Source organism: Raphanus sativus, unplaced genomic scaffold (assembly GCF_000801105.2).
Source record: "Raphanus sativus cultivar WK10039 unplaced genomic scaffold, ASM80110v3 Scaffold2296, whole genome shotgun sequence".
NCBI lineage: Eukaryota > Viridiplantae > Streptophyta > Magnoliopsida > Brassicales > Brassicaceae > Raphanus > Raphanus sativus.
The window spans coordinates 1-16,319 of record NW_026617605.1 but is presented as its reverse complement, the minus strand read 5'-3'; the positions used below and the strand labels follow the sequence as shown (position 1 = coordinate 16,319).

The 16,319-nt window shown below is 37.8% G+C and overlaps 5 protein-coding genes across 5 annotated transcripts; 3 read left to right on the top strand and 2 right to left on the bottom strand.

Annotated features, from left to right (window-relative positions):
* The first annotated feature begins 6 nt into the window (after positions 1-6).
* Positions 7-810, top strand: LOC130505463 (casein kinase 1-like protein 12). Its single transcript, XM_057000070.1, has 3 exons — positions 7-114; positions 197-303; positions 385-810. Exons 1-3 carry the CDS (start codon positions 99-101, stop codon positions 598-600), a joined length of 339 nt encoding a protein of 112 aa, XP_056856050.1. The 5' UTR covers positions 7-98; the 3' UTR covers positions 601-810.
* A 1,169-nt stretch (positions 811-1,979) lies between these two features.
* On the top strand, positions 1,980-4,704 carry LOC108844261 (lycopene epsilon cyclase, chloroplastic). Its single transcript, XM_018617481.2, has 10 exons — positions 1,980-2,397; positions 2,483-2,654; positions 2,739-2,874; positions 2,947-3,160; positions 3,255-3,398; positions 3,471-3,578; positions 3,658-3,754; positions 3,858-3,980; positions 4,050-4,182; positions 4,257-4,704. The coding sequence occupies exons 1-10, from the start codon at positions 2,101-2,103 to the stop codon at positions 4,420-4,422; spliced, it is 1,590 nt and encodes a 529-aa protein (XP_018472983.2). The 5' UTR covers positions 1,980-2,100; the 3' UTR covers positions 4,423-4,704.
* A 132-nt stretch (positions 4,705-4,836) lies between these two features.
* LOC130505460 (putative FBD-associated F-box protein At5g56560) lies at positions 4,837-7,167 on the bottom strand. Its single transcript, XM_057000068.1, has 3 exons — positions 5,539-7,167; positions 5,305-5,439; positions 4,837-5,203 (listed from the first exon to the last, which is right to left on the bottom strand). The coding sequence occupies exons 1-3, from the start codon at positions 7,090-7,092 to the stop codon at positions 4,931-4,933; spliced, it is 1,962 nt and encodes a 653-aa protein (XP_056856048.1). The 5' UTR covers positions 7,093-7,167; the 3' UTR covers positions 4,837-4,930.
* Positions 7,168-10,855: 3,688 nt separating this feature from the next.
* LOC108847758 (U-box domain-containing protein 34) lies at positions 10,856-14,432 on the top strand. Its single transcript, XM_018621086.2, has 9 exons — positions 10,856-11,139; positions 11,227-11,348; positions 11,421-11,536; positions 11,906-12,021; positions 12,134-12,435; positions 12,532-12,633; positions 12,703-13,131; positions 13,211-13,960; positions 14,043-14,432. The coding sequence occupies exons 1-9, from the start codon at positions 10,923-10,925 to the stop codon at positions 14,256-14,258; spliced, it is 2,370 nt and encodes a 789-aa protein (XP_018476588.2). The 5' UTR covers positions 10,856-10,922; the 3' UTR covers positions 14,259-14,432.
* Positions 14,433-14,475: 43 nt separating this feature from the next.
* LOC130505461 (glyoxylase I 4-like) lies at positions 14,476-15,710 on the bottom strand. Its single transcript, XM_057000069.1, has 4 exons — positions 15,509-15,710; positions 15,174-15,321; positions 14,798-15,085; positions 14,476-14,697 (listed from the first exon to the last, which is right to left on the bottom strand). The coding sequence occupies exons 1-4, from the start codon at positions 15,554-15,556 to the stop codon at positions 14,609-14,611; spliced, it is 573 nt and encodes a 190-aa protein (XP_056856049.1). The 5' UTR covers positions 15,557-15,710; the 3' UTR covers positions 14,476-14,608.
* Positions 15,711-16,319: the final 609 nt, after the last annotated feature.

Genomic DNA, 16,319 nt, shown 5'->3' with positions numbered 1-16,319 from the left:
GGACCATACTGAAGTACCAACAGTCACAACTAACAGCTCCTCCATCCCGTGGCCCTGCGGCTGGAACCAGTTCGGCTTTGCCTCCAGGATTAACCAGCATGGATAGATACGGAGGTGAATATTTTTCAAAACAGAGGAACACTTAATAAAGATGTTTAACGCTTAGAAAGTCTAAAGCTTTTAATGTTTATTGAAGGTGAGGAAGATGGAGGGAGACCACCGATGGATTCGTCAAGAAGGAGAACGTCAGGAGCTCTCGAGAACTCTGGCAACTTGTCATCAGCTGCTGTTAGAGCTCCAATGGTATTATTATGAAAACATTTGCTCTGTTTTTTTCTTTGTTGGATACAAGCAATCATCTAAAAGCTCTTTTTTTTTTGACAGATGCCAAGCTCGTCGCTGTTCGGACAGTCAGCAGGATCATCGAGGAGAGTGACGTCTGAGGAGCTACAGAGAAGCCGTACGGGAAGTGGATTAAGAAACTCTGGGATGGTTTCTTCATCGTCTGAAAGGAAGAGATCTTCTTCCACTAGGAAACATTACGATTCTGCTGTCAAAGGCATTGAGACTCTCCAAGTCTCTGACGAAAGGTACCATTGATCCCAATGGTTAGAAGAAGAAGAAAACATGTATTTTTTCAGAGATTATTAATCATATAGTATAAAGCTTTGACTCTATATTACAGAACCTAGTAAATTTTCTGAATTTTTTGTGTTGTTTTTAATTTTGTTTTTACTTGGGTGTCTTCTTTGTTTTGTATTTTCTTACTGCGCAGTCAATGTTTGAAATTGGGATTCATTGTATGTTTTAGTTATGTATCTTTTAGCAATAGTAAAATTTTATTCTTTTTACAAAAGATAAAGCCTACAGACTATAAGCTTAATGACTACACAAAACCTCTTCCAAATGATTCTCTCATTTTGGGATCTTGTGTGTCAAAGCTATGAACATCTTCTCCCATACTCTTGGAGGTCATGTAGATGTCATCCACTACCTTTGTTCTGTAATATGTGGAAAATGTAGCCTGTCTTTTCTTGAGAGCTGCCCGTATCTAACATGTCTTATCTTTTGGGAGTTAGTATACGTCCATATGAGGAGGGAGTTAGAAGTATCTTTCCCTGGACCCCATGGGGTGTCTAACATCCCCAGAGTATGTTAACACTTAATGGTCGTCTACTCGTCTTGGCAGAAGAGGGCGACAGAGATGATGAAATGAAACTGAATCTGATGAGTTACTTTCTAGAGATTCACATTGTGCTTAGGTAATTACAGAAACACATGCAGGAAGATTCTGTCATTGTTGAGCAACTCCTTAACTTTACAAGACTCTCTACCTCATGCCAAGTTGTCATTTGCTAATACTCGTAGTATGCGTATACGTTTCTTCTTTGTTTTTCGTGATTATCATAGCATGTCAGAGAATCATATGTTTGTTACCTTTTGTCAAGAGCGAATGTTAATCTAAAAAAAAAAAGACAAAGCAGATTCTTCTGGATGATTTATTATTTACATATTTCTTTTACATGAAACTGAATCCCATCAATTTATACGGACTTAAACCTTATAACAAAACAATAAAAATCTTCCAAAAGTTTATTTGAAAATAATAAAAATCTCAAAGATATAGTACTCCTAGTTAACATTACCAAAACTCAAATGGGATTTGGGTTAGTCCAACAATACAGGTTCTTACATTAAATACATTTATTAGTACCAAATGTTAGGCCTGTTCTTTATATAGCCCAACAATACACGTCATTGTAGTCCAGTCCTTTTTAATTTTTATGTATCCAAAAGTACATTAGCACGAGCGAATCAAATCACTAACACGTGTTCTTTTTTGTAGGCGAAGTACGTTTACGCAGCATGTTCACGTCTTAACGAATGAGATCATTACACGTGGCGAATAGAGTCCCTATGGTTCTATCCTTGTTATCGTCCTCTCGTCTCTCTAAAGCCCTTTTCCAAGTCACTGTGAAAAGGAAACATAACGAAGAAAGAAAAAGCCAGATTCCTTCCCTTGCTACTTATACTTCAATAGAACAGCGCAACAATGGTGTGAAGAGAGTTTCTTCGTCTTCTTCTCGCTTAACTTGTAAAATGGAGTGTGTTGGTGCTCGCAATTTCGCTGCAATGACGGTCACAGCTTTCCCGTCTTCTCGGAGGAGGTTTCCGCTGGTCAAAAGATACAGTTTCAGGAATCTTCGGCGTGGTTTGTGTAGAGTCGTCAGAGCTAGCGGCGGCGGAGGCTCCGGTGGTAGTGAGAGCTGCGTTGCGGTGAGGGAGGATTACGCCGACGAGGAAGATTTCGTGAAGGCTGGTGGCTCGGAGATTACGTTCGTTCAAATGCAGCAGAACAAAGACATGGATGAAGAACAGTCCAAGCTCGTTGATAAGGTCAGTTCGATGACTTGTTTAGGAAGAAACAGTTTATGTGTGTGTGTTTTAAAGCTTTTTTGTCTTATATTTGATTTAATTGCAGTTACCTCTTATATCAATTGGTGATGGTGCTTTGGACCTAGTGGTTATTGGTTGCGGTCCTGCTGGTTTAGCCTTGGCTGCTGAATCAGCTAAGTTAGGTCTAAAAGTTGGACTCATTGGTCCGGACCTTCCTTTCACTAACAACTACGGTGTTTGGGAAGATGAATTCAACGGTAATTATTATTTAAAAAAAGAATCAATGATCCATTTGTCTTCATGGTCAAATGTAAATAACTAGTTTGTGTTTGTTGTAATAGATCTTGGGTTGCAAAAATGTATTGAGCATGTATGGAGAGATACTATTGTCTATCTAGACGATAACAATCCCATTACAATTGGTCGTGCTTATGGAAGAGTTAGTCGAAGGTTACTTCACGAGGAGCTCTTGAGGAGGTAACGAATGGTTTCACTAGCTATTATTGTTCATCTCCTGATTATCCGTTTATTAATGTTCTTTTTTCATAGGTGTGCCGAGTCAGGTGTCTCGTATCTTAGCTCAAAAGTTGAGAGCATAACAGAAGCTCCCGATGGCCTTAGGCTCGTTTCCTGTGAAAGAAACACCGTTGTTCCCTGCAGGCTTGCCACTGTTGCTTCTGGAGCAGCTTCGGGGAAGCTCTTGCAATACGAACTCGGAGGGCCTAGAGTCTGTGTTCAAACTGCATACGGCGTGGAGGTTGAGGTACAGTATGAAAATGATATGTTCCAGTGTAATTCTTAATATAATCATTACGGATGAATAAATTTGAGACTGTTTAATTTGAAAACTCTATTAGGTGGAAAACAGTCCATATGATCCAGAGCAGATGGTTTTTATGGACTACAGAGATTATACGAACCAGAAAGCTCGGAGCTTGGAAGCTGAGTATCCAACGTTTCTTTACGCCATGCCTATGACAAAGACAAGAGTGTTCTTTGAGGTTCTTTCTCTCTCCTTTCTCACGCAAAAATAATTAAAGTCTGTTGCTCATCAGATAAAGAATCACTTGCAGGAGACATGTCTGGCCTCAAAAGATGTCATGCCCTTTGATTTGCTTAAAAAGAAACTCATGTTGAGATTAGATACACTCGGAATCCGAATTCTAAAGACTTATGAAGAGGTAAATAAATATATACAAAGAAAAAAGTAAGAGCTTTGACTTTGTTGAAACTAGAGTGAAAAACTTTTGTTAATTACAGGAATGGTCTTATATCCCGGTAGGTGGTTCCTTGCCAAACACTGAACAAAAGAATCTCGCCTTTGGTGCTGCTGCTAGCATGGTACATCCCGCCACAGGTATAGTAAGAACAAATCCTTTAACTTTTGAGTTCTTGTTATTCAACATCTTTTAGTACGCAGTCACTACGCACTGACAACTTTCTCTCAAAAATTATAACAGGCTATTCAGTTGTGAGATCTTTGTCTGAAGCTCCAACATACGCATCAGTCATCGCGGATATACTAAAACACGAGTCCACTACTTCCTTAACCAAACACATCAACAGCAATATTTCAAGACAAGGTAATTAAACTTTCAGACAATTTCTTGAAAACCTTTTTTTTTAATAAACTTACATTTTTTGTTGGGCAGCTTGGGATACTTTATGGCCACAAGAAAGGAAACGACAAAGAGCATTCTTTCTCTTCGGCCTTGCACTCATAGTCCAACTCGATATCGGAGGCATTAGGAGCTTCTTCCACACTTTCTTCCGCCTTCCAAAATGGTTAAGGCATCCACTGATCCTTTGATTTAAATAATCAAGAAAACTGATGTTTTTGTTTCCTTTTTTTTGCTCAGGATGTGGCAAGGGTTTCTAGGATCAACATTAACATCAGGAGATTTGGTTCCTTTTGCTTTGTACATGTTCGTCATTGCACCAAACAATTTAAGAAAAGGTCTTATTAATCACCTGGTCTCTGATCCAACCGGAGCCACCATGATTAAAACCTATCTCAGACTATGATCCTCTCCTCCTTCACTCTTGGGTTTGTATATATATTACAAGTTATCGATCGACGGATGGTGTGTATGGTAATGTTGGTTACTAGGAAAACTGGATTACACTCGTGTATAGAATAATCTACGGGTCATTTTTTGTGCTGCATTCTCATATTATTATTCTCATTAAGAGTTAGATTCAAAGTAATGTATGTCAATCACTAGTCATCAATTTATAAACATGAGTAATACAGTATTTTTATTTGTAATTGGTATATATAATGGTTAAACTAGATTTTGATCCCCATAGGAATTTTTTTTTTTACTTGACAAAGAAAGGATAAGAATGTCTTGACTTGAGAACTTGATAGAAAAAAAACGCTCTGTTTTTACTAAATGAAGAAGATCTGTAGATTCGGAAAATAAAACCCATAAAAAAAAACTAAAATAAAGTCAGAGACAAGGACAGAAGAAACCTAAAGAATCATATGTGTCTTCTAGAAGAAACACACCACTCCACATCACATAAAAGTTTAGTCAAACAATAATTGACATGTATCTGAACCTCTCTTCAGACTCCTTAACTCTCTGAGCATGCTGTGATGTTTGTCTCCACATCTTGTTGAGAACGTAGCCGTCTTTAAACATCTTGCGTTTGCTAGTATGTAAGCAGCCACGTTCATCACTTCCTCTGTGCCTTCATATTGTCTCCATTCCATGATCTCGAGATGCGTTGATAAACATTCTGGAACAGCTGTTGGTTTGTTCCAGTAATTCATCGGATCATTGTAATCGGCACCATGTTGCTGAGATGAAAACGAGAGAGCAACATTACGTGTGTTAGTATTATAGGTCGTCACTATACTGTTCATGTAACATACTACTGAAAAAGATCCATACTACATACCGACTTAAGCTTGAGATATCTGAGTGTTGGAGCGTCTTTAAGTATACAAACAAGTAGATTGGCCCATCCCGCAGAACATGTACATAGCTCTAGATGTTCAAGATAAGGGAAGATAGTGCCACTAGGATATGGAGTCTGCAATTGAAATATGCAATAGTTTACTATATTGAAATAATAAGACATACTAGGAGAATCTCGAGCTCTTTACATTATTTGAGTAACAAAGTTTCTTACCTCTGAAGATAGAGAACATACAGATAGTTGACGGATTGAGGTAAAAGATCCTATGAACTTTTTAGACTGGCCACAAATAACCTGGATATTAGCCTCGGTCACCGCTGGCATATGCTCAAACACTAGAAGGTTACTGAATGTATCTTTAAAGTTTATTTTCTCCAAAGAAGGAGCATTTATCACAAACCCATGCTTTTCCATAACGTGGGGATTTTTTCTTATAGAGTTAACGATAGATAAGCTCCTCAAAGAAGGTGTATCGATGTTGAATATCATCACATTGTCATCCAAGGTGTTGTTTATAACCAAATCTTCGAGAACCGGGCATCTTTCTATAAGCTTGGAAAAAGATTCTTCGTCCGAGAATTTAACAGATAAAAGGTGCAGACTCTTGAGTGATGGCAAACAAAACCAAACCGGAACGTCCTCGAACATCACACTGTCGTCTTTGGTTCGGTCCACAACCAAACATTCGAGAACAGGGCAAACCGGTAAGAAACTTGCAATGGATTCTTCACCCGAGAACTTGACCGATAAAAGGTGCAGAGTTTTGAGCGATGGCAAGCGAAACCAAGGCGGAACCGCCTTGATACTTAGTTCACTGAGCGTCAACTTTTTTAATGTTCTGCAACTACTCATAGTACACTCATTACTATCGAATACTTGTGTTTGGTTAACAACCAAATCCTCAAGAACAGGGCATTTTTGTAAAAGACTTAAAACTGATTCGCCTCCAGAGAACTTAACAGACAAAAGTTGCATAGCTTTGAGTGATGGCATGGAAAACGATGGTGGAACAGCGTTGATAGTTAGTCCACCGAGTATCAATGTTTTTAGGGCACTGCAAGTGATAGAAGCACACACGTTACTACTGAATACTTTGGTCTGGTCCACAACCAAATCTTTAAGAACAGGACAGATTCTCAAAAGACTTGCAGCAGATTCGTTTTCCCAGAAATTAGTCGAAATAAGGCGCATGCTTTTGAGTGACGGCAAAAGACGGCAAGGCAGAACAGTCTTGAACAACACGTTATGTATAACCAAGTGTTCAATATCATGGCACGATTTTAGAAACCTTTCAAGAGACTCGTGGACTGAGAACTTGACCGATAAAAGGTGCAGATTCTTGAGTGATGGCAAACGAAAGCAAGGAGGAACAACCTTGATCCTTACTTCATAGAGTACCAATGACTTTAGGGTCACGCAAATACTCAAGCATCTCGGCAGTTCTAGGGTTTTTCCAAACGTCCGGATCCTTAGCCTTCTCACTGACCGCTTAACCGCAAGTTTAAGCAAAAAGCTGATGTCTGAAGCTGAGTAGTTCCGGCTAAGCTTGATGTCTACAATTTGAGACTTGTTGAACGACAAAGATCCGTAAGCAAAACTCGTGAATTTCACTAAACTCTCGTGTGATTTATCATCATCATCAAACATGAGATCCTCGCAACGTTTTTCTAAGAGATTTGTTGCAACGCTCTCTTTGAAAAACGGAAGCAATGAGAATATCTTCAAGATCAAATCATCTGGCAACTCACTGAGGCTCGGTTCCTCCATCTTTTTTTTTTGGTGTCTGGGAGAGTTTCGCCCTCTCTTTAGGAAAAACCTAATTAAACTAGAGGACGCTGACAAATAAACCCTAGTCAAATTCTGTTGCGACTTCTTTAATTGTAGGAGGAAAAAAGGTTAGTTGTACAATTAAATAGAGGTGTTCAATTTGGGTTTTGCTTTGATTTTGACTCGGTTATGATTATATTTATTTGATTTATTTGGTTTATAAAAATTAACTATCGCTATATTTGTTTTTGTTTGGTTCGATTTAAATACTTTCAGATATTAATTTATTCGGTTTTCAACTAAAAATCATAATTATACTTTAAATAAAAATATGAATTTTATTTTTATATAGTTAGAAACAAATTTACTTAAAATGAAAATATTTTGTATAATTTTTAAATATATTGTTATATATTTTTAATAGATATTGGTAATAAAAATTAAAAGAAACTTAAAGTAGTTCATTAAAAACCACGCCAGAAATATATGTTACTAATAATTAGAAATCAAATAGATAAATATTTTTCTTGATGAAATTTCAAATTTATTATTCAATGTAAAAATAATATATGTACAATCCTAAGAGGTTTTTTTTTCTCAACAATCGTTACATAGATGAATGAATAAGATTACAGTCTCAAATTATGTAGTGTGAGCTTCGAACCACCTACTCATCAAACCGCGTAAACCTTGTAATCGCGGCTTCAAGAAATATTTAGTTGACATGATACGGTTGTGAACCGTTTTGTCAACCAAATGAACAATGTGTTCCACCGGTTTCGAGAGATGGTTGTGAACCCTCTCGTTACGTTCCCTCCAAATATAGTAAATAATAATCTGTAGTACCAGTCTGAGGAGAATGTAGCTATGTCGATCATAGCGGCCTGTCAAGAGCCGTGTGATGGTGGTATCCCAATCAGGATCTGGGTCACGTCAAACAAATTCCCAGCCACCTTGAGCCACAGCGTGAAAGTGCATGGGATACAAAGTGTATGGGCACTCGAAAAACAAATGGTCCCTTGTTTCATTAGGTTTCCCACAGAAGAGACAACATTGTGCTTGACCCTATTGTCCAGTACGTTGCCCTGTCGAGAGCATATCTCTCTGATTGCCAGCCACGTGATGAAAGCAAATCTCGGTACTCATTGCGCAAACTATATCAGCCTACTCCATGTGACCTTTTGCTTCCTCTTTCTAACTAACTACGTGTCCCATAATGTTGAACATCGTTTCGATCCAGCTTATTTGGTAGAAAAATTCTACGGTTGACATTTATTTAAATACGATGGATTTCGTTGTTATTTTGTGCAAATACTCGTTAATCTTTACACTTTCTCTTTTTTATTCCTTATAAATTTTCTTATCGGAGACTGGGAATATCGGATAGTGAATAATGCAAGTGGTTTATGTGCCGTCTTAAATCATTTATTTAGATTAATTAACAAGTCCTAAGAACAAGTATATGTTCGATGCATCACATACAGAATCTTAGAACAAGCAATATATATTAGATAATTAAAATTTCTTAGTCCAATGAAAATTCTACTCACCCTTTATAAAATAGTTGCTAGTCATAGTGTCATTTTAAAATTCACTATATGCACATTTATTCAAATGTATTATATGTTTGGTAACGTCAACCCTATAAATTACGGAACATTCTTTTAACGATTCCTTAATCATCTTGCATTTTTTTAATCATCTTGCATTTTTGACAATTAAATTATCAATATACTGGGGCTAATTTGTTCAAACAAAAACTTATGGATGCAATTTTTAATCTTGCCTGAAATTAGTACCCGTCTGAAACTGTTTTAAATGTCCAGATACGATCCAAGTTCGAAGATCACCATAGCGAGTAGGTAGTAGTCAGTGTTTTGTGCTTTAAAACAGAAAAAAATTCACAATTTAAAATTTCAAGTGCTAAAATAATTTATGTTTGAAAGCAATCTCAATACGGTGAACTCATAGTTCGATTTCCGTTAGCCACTTGAACTATTTTAAATAATAAGAATATAAGGTTGCTGCAGACTTGGCGGAATTAGTCAATTGATTTCAAATCGCTGGATGTCCACGGTTATCAAAATAAAAAATTATGCTATGAATCTACTATATTTGGATAACCTATGAAATCATTTGTAAAACCGTGAAAGAGATGAAGGACGTTGCATCTAGCTGAACTAGTGACACATGGCCCTTTGACGTAATGAAAAACATAAAGCACAACTCCAATACCCGTATGATAGTAGTCAAGTGGTAGATGAAATTTGGGAATGTGTTACAACATTTCTCACAGTTCGAGTCTCTCTTAAAATAGAGTCACGCTTATATAGAAAGTTTGAGCTTAATTAAGCTTTGCTCCAGACAGTTTACTTGGTAGTCTGGTGACATGCAATTTAACTACTTCTAGCATTAGCCCGAATATATTTTAAACTCGGATCAACTAGTGTGATCGATACCGGCCTGATAGGAAGCTATACAAGCACTAGTTTCCGGTCGTGTCATATTTCAATAATTTTTTTTGTAGATTAGTTGATTTAATCTTTATTTCTTTTCCAAGTTATTATGGGTTCAATTTATCTCTAAGAGCATCATTATTGGAGGACAATATACAAAAGCCCTTAGCTTTAATTTTTTTTTTTTTTGTGTCATGAAAACATAAGAGCAGCCCTTATTTAAGGGTTTTTCTCTGTTTTTTCTCCTCGGTCCTCTCCCTTTCTTCCTTAAGGACTGCCTTAAGAGTTTCCCAATAATGATGATCTAAGGCTATTTTTTAACTTTAAACTGTAGTGATCCAACCTTTACCTTCTTTTTTTGCTTGTAGTCTATAGTACTCCCAGACCCAGAGCCGGGCTTGGGCATAGTCTCACGAAACATTCGTGTAGGGCCCCCATCTAATAGGGCCTCCATTTCCAGTTTTTCCCTTTGTAGATATGTAATGTTAATATATTTATTTTAGGTGCAAAGTCAAACTAAAAAACAAAGTTTTGGTTTGTACTGTACAAAATAAAATAAAAAAGTTGTTAACATTAGCGCAAGTAACTACGGTAAGTTATTCGACTTTCTGTACTTTATTTTTATTTAAATAATAATCGTAAATATTATAATAAATTTAAATAAGTAAATAACATCATTTTTAACTCACTAGAGGAAACTTATGAGAGATAGTCTTTTCAACTTCTCCTCTTTTCTCTACTCTGTAAAAAGCAAATCAGTTGATAAGAAAACTAAAGAATTTTTTTTGTTCTATAGTTTTTTTATGTTAGCTTTTTAATTTTATCATCAAAGCTACGATAAATTCATCTTTATTTTGAATAGGGCCCCGAAAATTTCAGATCCGGCTCTGCCCAGACCAGATTTGAATGCGATAGTCAGTCTATTATGTATTAATAAATATCCAGAATCGACCTAATCAATTGATAGATTATGTAAAAACAACACAGCTCCAAAATCATTAAAGGCAATTTATTAGTTTTAATCGCGCATAGGCTTTTCTCACGGTAATGGGAAAAGCTTGTGTTTAGACTTCAGAAAATCGCATAATAGTAATAGATTTATTAGGTCTGTTGACAAACAAACAAAAAAAAAGATTTACTAGGTCTAATCTGTTAAAACCAAAACAAAAATGTACAATCTTAAATTACACCTAAATATAAGCCCCACACAACTTAAAAAAAAGAAAAACAAACAATTTTCGAAAAAAGACTTTTCTAATAAGTAGGCGCTTTAATTTATTAGTTCCACGAGTAGTCAATAAATACATCACCAAACCAAACTCTTCTTTTCTCCAATCCATCAAAAAGTCAAAGTCGAGAAAGAAAGAAAGTTTCATGGTGGTGATGTCGAACAAGTTCTTCGAATCGATCGGCGGAGCTCCGGCTTACTCCACGGTAGCCGTCGCCGTCAAAGGAACCGTAGGCGGAGACGCAGTAGGAGGAGCTGCTAGCCGTCGCGCTCTCCGCTGGACCGTGGAGAATCTCCTCCCCAACGTCGATCGGTTGGTTCTGGTTCACGTCATGCCTACCGTCACCACTATCCCGTCTCCTTGTAAGTTCCATCCCTCTCTCGAAATTTCTCATTGAATCAGTTTTGCGTCAAATCTCACCGTGTGATTTTTGTGGTTTGTTTCGGAAGCTGGATCGAAGATTCGGGTGGAGGAGTTGGAGGAGAGTGTGGTGTCGATGTATAAGCGAGATCTGAGGAAGGAGTACGAGCAGGTCTTCGTGCCGTTCAAGAGACTCTGCGGTTCTAGTAAAGTGAGTTTCTCTCTATTGGTTTATTCGAATTTTTGTGTAACTGTTGAGTGAGAGTTTTTTTTTACTGGTTAGGTTGAGACGTTGTTGTTGGAAGATGTTGATCCCGGGAAGGCGCTTTTGAAGCACGTGTCAGATAGTGAGGTTGAGTGTTTAGTGCTTGGCTCTTGCTCTTCTAGTTTCCTCACAAGGTATTATTGTTTCCATTTTGTATCTGAGGAATCTTGATTGATTATGATTATTATCCGTCTCGGTTTGTATATTTGCTCTTTTCTAGATAGAGAGACTTATGATCGAAACTTACTATATGTCCGACTTAGTTTCTGGGGGTGAGTTACGCCCATTACTAATATGATATAGTAGTCCAGATTCAGTTTCCCGCTCTCTGTGGATTACAGTCTCTCACATTGAGTGTTCAATGTGAATGAGAATAATGTATCAGTTTTTGTGGCAAATTTTCGCTCTCTTTAGTTAGCTTTCGGGTGTGAGTTTGGTCCATTATTAATAAAACTATTTGTGGTATGCTCAGACTGCTTAGACGTTTGACTTTGTTTTACCAGGAGAAAAGGACAAGAAATGCCATTAACAGTACTACGAGAAGCTCCGGAGACATGTGAGATATATGTTATCTGCAAAGATAGAATATTAACCAAATCAACCAATCATTTATCTCCAGGTATGTATGTATATGGATCAGTCTTTTAGCATTTCACGTTCAGTGATCTAAAATGTGAATTCAAGATGATGATTTTTTAATTTCTATTGCTTGCTATTAAACTTTTCACCAGATTCATCATCTAGTTTCCGTATACCCCAAGGAGCAGAAGTTTATACCGAAACTTTCAGCCGCACACGCTCAGCTAAGACAGGCCTGTCTGCTTCATCCATATCATCCTCAGGCAGGAACCACACTCGAAGGCCTGCCTCTTTGCCGCATAGTAAACCAGTCTCTCGAGTGTTCTCTGATGCACAATCTTCCACTGACCTCGGTTTGGTCGACGACGAACACACCCGTTCTGTTATTAGACATAGCATTGTCTCCGGTAGTAAAATGCAGTTGAATCCTGGAGCTAACATAAAACCACCAAAGGTAAAAACATTTTACGTTTACGTTTTTACCCACTATGTTGTGTCGATTCTGTACTATGCTATGATTTTGATTCTCAAGACATGTTTTTCTTTGCAGACAGATGTTAAGTCTGAAGTAGCGCAGCTAAGGAAAGAAGTAGAAACCACTCTTTCCATGTACAAACAAGCTTGTGAAGAGCTAGTTCATAAACAAACACAGGTGCGATCTCTTGTCTTCAGTCATGTAATGGATTCATAACCTCAATCAAACCCACATTTGTGATCTCAGGTGCAGTCTCTTTCCTCTGAGTGTATTAAAGAAACGAGAAGGGTCATAACTGCTCTTGAAAAGGAAGAAATGCTGAGAAAAGCAGCAGCGGAAGAGAAAGAAAAGCATCTAAAAGCCGTTAAAGAAGTCCAAGAAGCAAAATCAATGCTAGCCAAAGAGTTCTGCGAGAGGCAACTAGCCGAGCTCAGCGCTCTCAAGCAGTCCATAGAGAAACAAAAAGTCATCGACCAGCTCTTCTTGAAAGACGGGCGGTACAGAAAGTACACAAAGGAAGAGATAGCTGCAGCTACAGATAACTTCTCTTCCCGTAAAATAATCGGTGAAGGAGGATACGGAAAAGTATACAAATGCAGCCTCGACCACACCCCGGTGGCTCTTAAAGTTCTCAAACCCGATTCACTAGAGAAGAAAGAAGAGTTTCTAAAAGAGGTAAGTTCACAAACTAAAACAGACTTTTTAACTCTCTTAAGATCTCTGAAATCAACTGTCCATTTTTTAATTTTTGCAGATCTCTGTCTTAAGCCAGCTTCGACATCCTCACGTTGTCCTTCTCCTCGGTGCTTGTCCTGACAACGGTTGCCTCGTCTATGAGTACATGGAGAACGGTAGCTTAGACGCTCACATCTCTCCCAAAAAAGGGAAACCATCTCTCTCATGGTTCATAAGATTCAGAATCATATACGAAACCGCATGCGGCTTAGCTTTCCTCCACAACTCCAAACCCGACCCAATCGTCCACCGCGACCTCAAGCCAGGAAACATTCTCTTAGACAGAAACTTCGTCAGCAAAATAGGCGACGTCGGACTCGCCAAACTCATGTCAGAAGAGGCGCCAGACAGCGTCACGGTTTACAGAAACTCCATCATCGCCGGTACACTCTACTACATGGACCCCGAGTACCAGAGAACCGGGATCATCAGACCGAAGTCGGATCTCTACGCGTTCGGTATCATAATCCTCCAGCTTTTGACCGCCAGACATCCCAACGGTCTTCTTTTCTGCGTCGAGGACGCGGTGAAGAGAGGCTGTTTCGGAGATATGTTGGATGGATCGGTCAGAGACTGGCCCATGGCGGAAGCGGAAGAGCTGGCTCGTATCGCGATCAAGTGTTCGCAGCTCAAGTGCAGAGACAGACCGGATCTCGACACGCAAGTCTTGCCTGCTCTCAAACGGATTCTTGAATCTGCGAATGAGAGACTCAAGACAGAACAAGATAACGTACGACCACCAAGTCACTATTTCTGTCCGATTCTTAAGGTAAAAAACGAAGACAACGACCATTTTTAAATCTCTTAACGAGAAAACACAATACTTAATGGTTCAGGATTAAAATTTGCAGGAGATAATGGAAGATCCATATATAGCAGCTGATGGATTCACGTACGAAGGAAAAGCGATAAGAGCTTGGATTCAACATAACCAAAACGTGTCTCCTGTGACTAAGCACCGGCTCAAGCATTGCGATCTCACACCAAACCATACTCTCAAATCGGCTATACAAGAGTGGAGATCTCGTTCACGCTTAGACCTCTCCACTACTCTTGGCTCCTTTTGATCACAAACATATATATATATAATAGTCTAATTTGTATATATACTAAATACCCTGAACTTGTTTGAATCGTGTGGTTCATCATCATGTCTGTCTGTAACTCTTCAACCAGCTTATGTTCTCTTGTGTTGTGGTAAAGGAAAAAAAGAAAAAAAAGTAAACTATATTTACAAGTTAGGAATTGTGGTCTCGGTTTTTGTTTTTACTTTGGGGTAAGAAATAATATAAATCAAAGGAACTTCAATAAACATTGTAGAGGTAAGACTTGACTACTTGAGAAGTATAAAGTATGTATCTACAACTTATATCCCATTCATCCATACACTAGAAGACCCGAAAGAGAAACTAGAGAATCAAATTTGAGTAAACTCAAGAGCGTTTGTGTCTGGATCACGAGTGAATATTGCTGGCCTCCCTGACTTACTCATCGTATACTCAATCCCTACAACACAATTACACAAATAACAAACCATCTTCGTTAAGAACAAAGAAATTAAAAGACAACCCTAATGGCAAAGACAAGAAAGAAGTATAGACATTACCAGCTTTATCCAAAATCTTTTTGAGATTTGAAACATCTCGGATTGCGATACAAGCATGCCGATCACGGCCACCGTGCTCGGGTCTACCAGTTAATGGATCAGGATTTGGAAGCTCCATTAGATGAATCATCTCTGAACCTACCCATAACCATGCTCCTCTGTAGGGAAGCTTGTCGTGTGGCCTCGCCTCGTTGATCTTAAGTCCTAGAATGTTCTGGTAGAACTCAAGTGACCTTTCTAGGTTTTCACACAGCAGACCCACATGGTGAACCCCTACAACTCCATAATCTAGTACCCAACACAACACACAATCAATTTAATTAAAAAAACGACACGTTTTAATAATCCAAGATTAAGGGTCTAAGATTTTAGTTACCGGTTTTGTTGTTAAGCTCTGTAACCACACTAGTCCCTGGTGCTTGATTAGCTTTCACGCTACGTAACCTAACGTTGAGCTTCTCTTTTCTCAGACTCTTGCTCTGAAACTTAAGTTGTTCTTTAGTGGAGAGATTCGTGCAGGTCACCTTTGCAGTTTACCAAAACGATTCATCATCAGTCACAATCCAAATTTCTCATCTCAATTTCAGTTTCTTATAAGCTTAACAGAAAACTAGCGTCTAAGAGTAATTAAGACCATGTCGTGAGATAAGAACAGTCTTAAAGAACTAGGAGTGATCTTAATCTGTGTGCCTGAAGAAGTTTGAGTGTTACCTTTGGTCGTAGGTCAAGTGAAACTGAAGGTCTGAAAATAGACGCCATCCAAGAGAAGCTTAAAGATTCAACACACAAGAGATTAGCGTCTCTGCAAAAATCTTATTTCTCTTCTTTTTTTTTCTCGTGTCAAGAATACTAAGGAGCTCAAAAAAACCTGAGCCGCAGATTAAAGGTAAGGTAAGTGAGTGAGTAGAATGTTACATCTGTGTTGATCTGTTCTCTGTATCTACATTGATGGATGTGAATTGATTTCATACCGTTTACACAAATATCTGTCCATCACCATCCACCACCACCAGGTCCACCACCACATGCGAAATTCAGTTTTTAATGACAAAATTTAGTAAATTACTTGGTAAAAGAAAAGTAAATTACTAAAGGCATGTCACATGGTAATATAAGTCATTCAGATTTTTTTTTTTTAAAGATCATTCAGATAAAGATTTTTTTTTTCTAAAGTTTATTTATCTAAAGGAAAAAAGGTTGAAAACGTTATCAGAGATATCGATGGCCGGAATTTCATGTTTTCATATAAGAACCGATAATGTTTCGGTTTGGATCAGGAACGATTCCAACCAATTCAGGATCAGTTCGGATATGCAATTTAAATTCAAACTAGATCTTGACCCGTGCGACCGCACGGGTATTTATTTTCTATTTTTAGTTTTTTTGTATTAAATGATTTATTTGTAATATTTGATAATAAATTTATATCGAAAACTAATTTTTGCAGTTATAACAAAAATTAAAATTAAAATTTTAATAAAATATTCTTATATAAATTCAGTTATCCTAATTAAAATAGTAT

Excerpts from the sequence above, each read along its gene's own strand:
- LOC130505463 (XM_057000070.1), top strand. Across the intron at positions 304-384 it reads CTGCTGTTAGAGCTCCAATG|ATGCCAAGCTCGTCGCTGTT; the intron begins GTATTATTATGA and ends TTTTTTTGACAG.
- LOC108844261 (XM_018617481.2), top strand. The coding sequence starts at position 2,101 with ATGGAGTGTGTTGGTGCTCGCAATTTCGCTGCAATGACGGTCACAGCT. Across the intron at positions 3,161-3,254 it reads CATACGGCGTGGAGGTTGAG|GTGGAAAACAGTCCATATGA; the intron begins GTACAGTATGAA and ends AAACTCTATTAG. Across the intron at positions 4,183-4,256 it reads TTCTTCCGCCTTCCAAAATG|GATGTGGCAAGGGTTTCTAG; the intron begins GTTAAGGCATCC and ends TTTTTTGCTCAG.
- LOC130505460 (XM_057000068.1), bottom strand. The coding sequence starts at position 7,092 with ATGGAGGAACCGAGCCTCAGTGAGTTGCCAGATGATTTGATCTTGAAG. Across the intron at positions 5,440-5,538 it reads TATGTTCTCTATCTTCAGAG|ACTCCATATCCTAGTGGCAC; the intron begins GTAAGAAACTTT and ends TTTCAATTGCAG. Across the intron at positions 5,204-5,304 it reads GATATCTCAAGCTTAAGTCG|CAACATGGTGCCGATTACAA; the intron begins GTATGTAGTATG and ends TTTTCATCTCAG.
- LOC108847758 (XM_018621086.2), top strand. The coding sequence starts at position 10,923 with ATGGTGGTGATGTCGAACAAGTTCTTCGAATCGATCGGCGGAGCTCCG. Across the intron at positions 12,436-12,531 it reads CTAACATAAAACCACCAAAG|ACAGATGTTAAGTCTGAAGT; the intron begins GTAAAAACATTT and ends TTTTCTTTGCAG. Across the intron at positions 12,634-12,702 it reads TAGTTCATAAACAAACACAG|GTGCAGTCTCTTTCCTCTGA; the intron begins GTGCGATCTCTT and ends TTGTGATCTCAG.
- LOC130505461 (XM_057000069.1), bottom strand. The coding sequence starts at position 15,556 with ATGGCGTCTATTTTCAGACCTTCAGTTTCACTTGACCTACGACCAAAG. Across the intron at positions 15,322-15,508 it reads CACTTGACCTACGACCAAAG|GTGACCTGCACGAATCTCTC; the intron begins GTAACACTCAAA and ends TAAACTGCAAAG. Across the intron at positions 15,086-15,173 it reads AGAGCTTAACAACAAAACCG|ATTATGGAGTTGTAGGGGTT; the intron begins GTAACTAAAATC and ends GTTGGGTACTAG.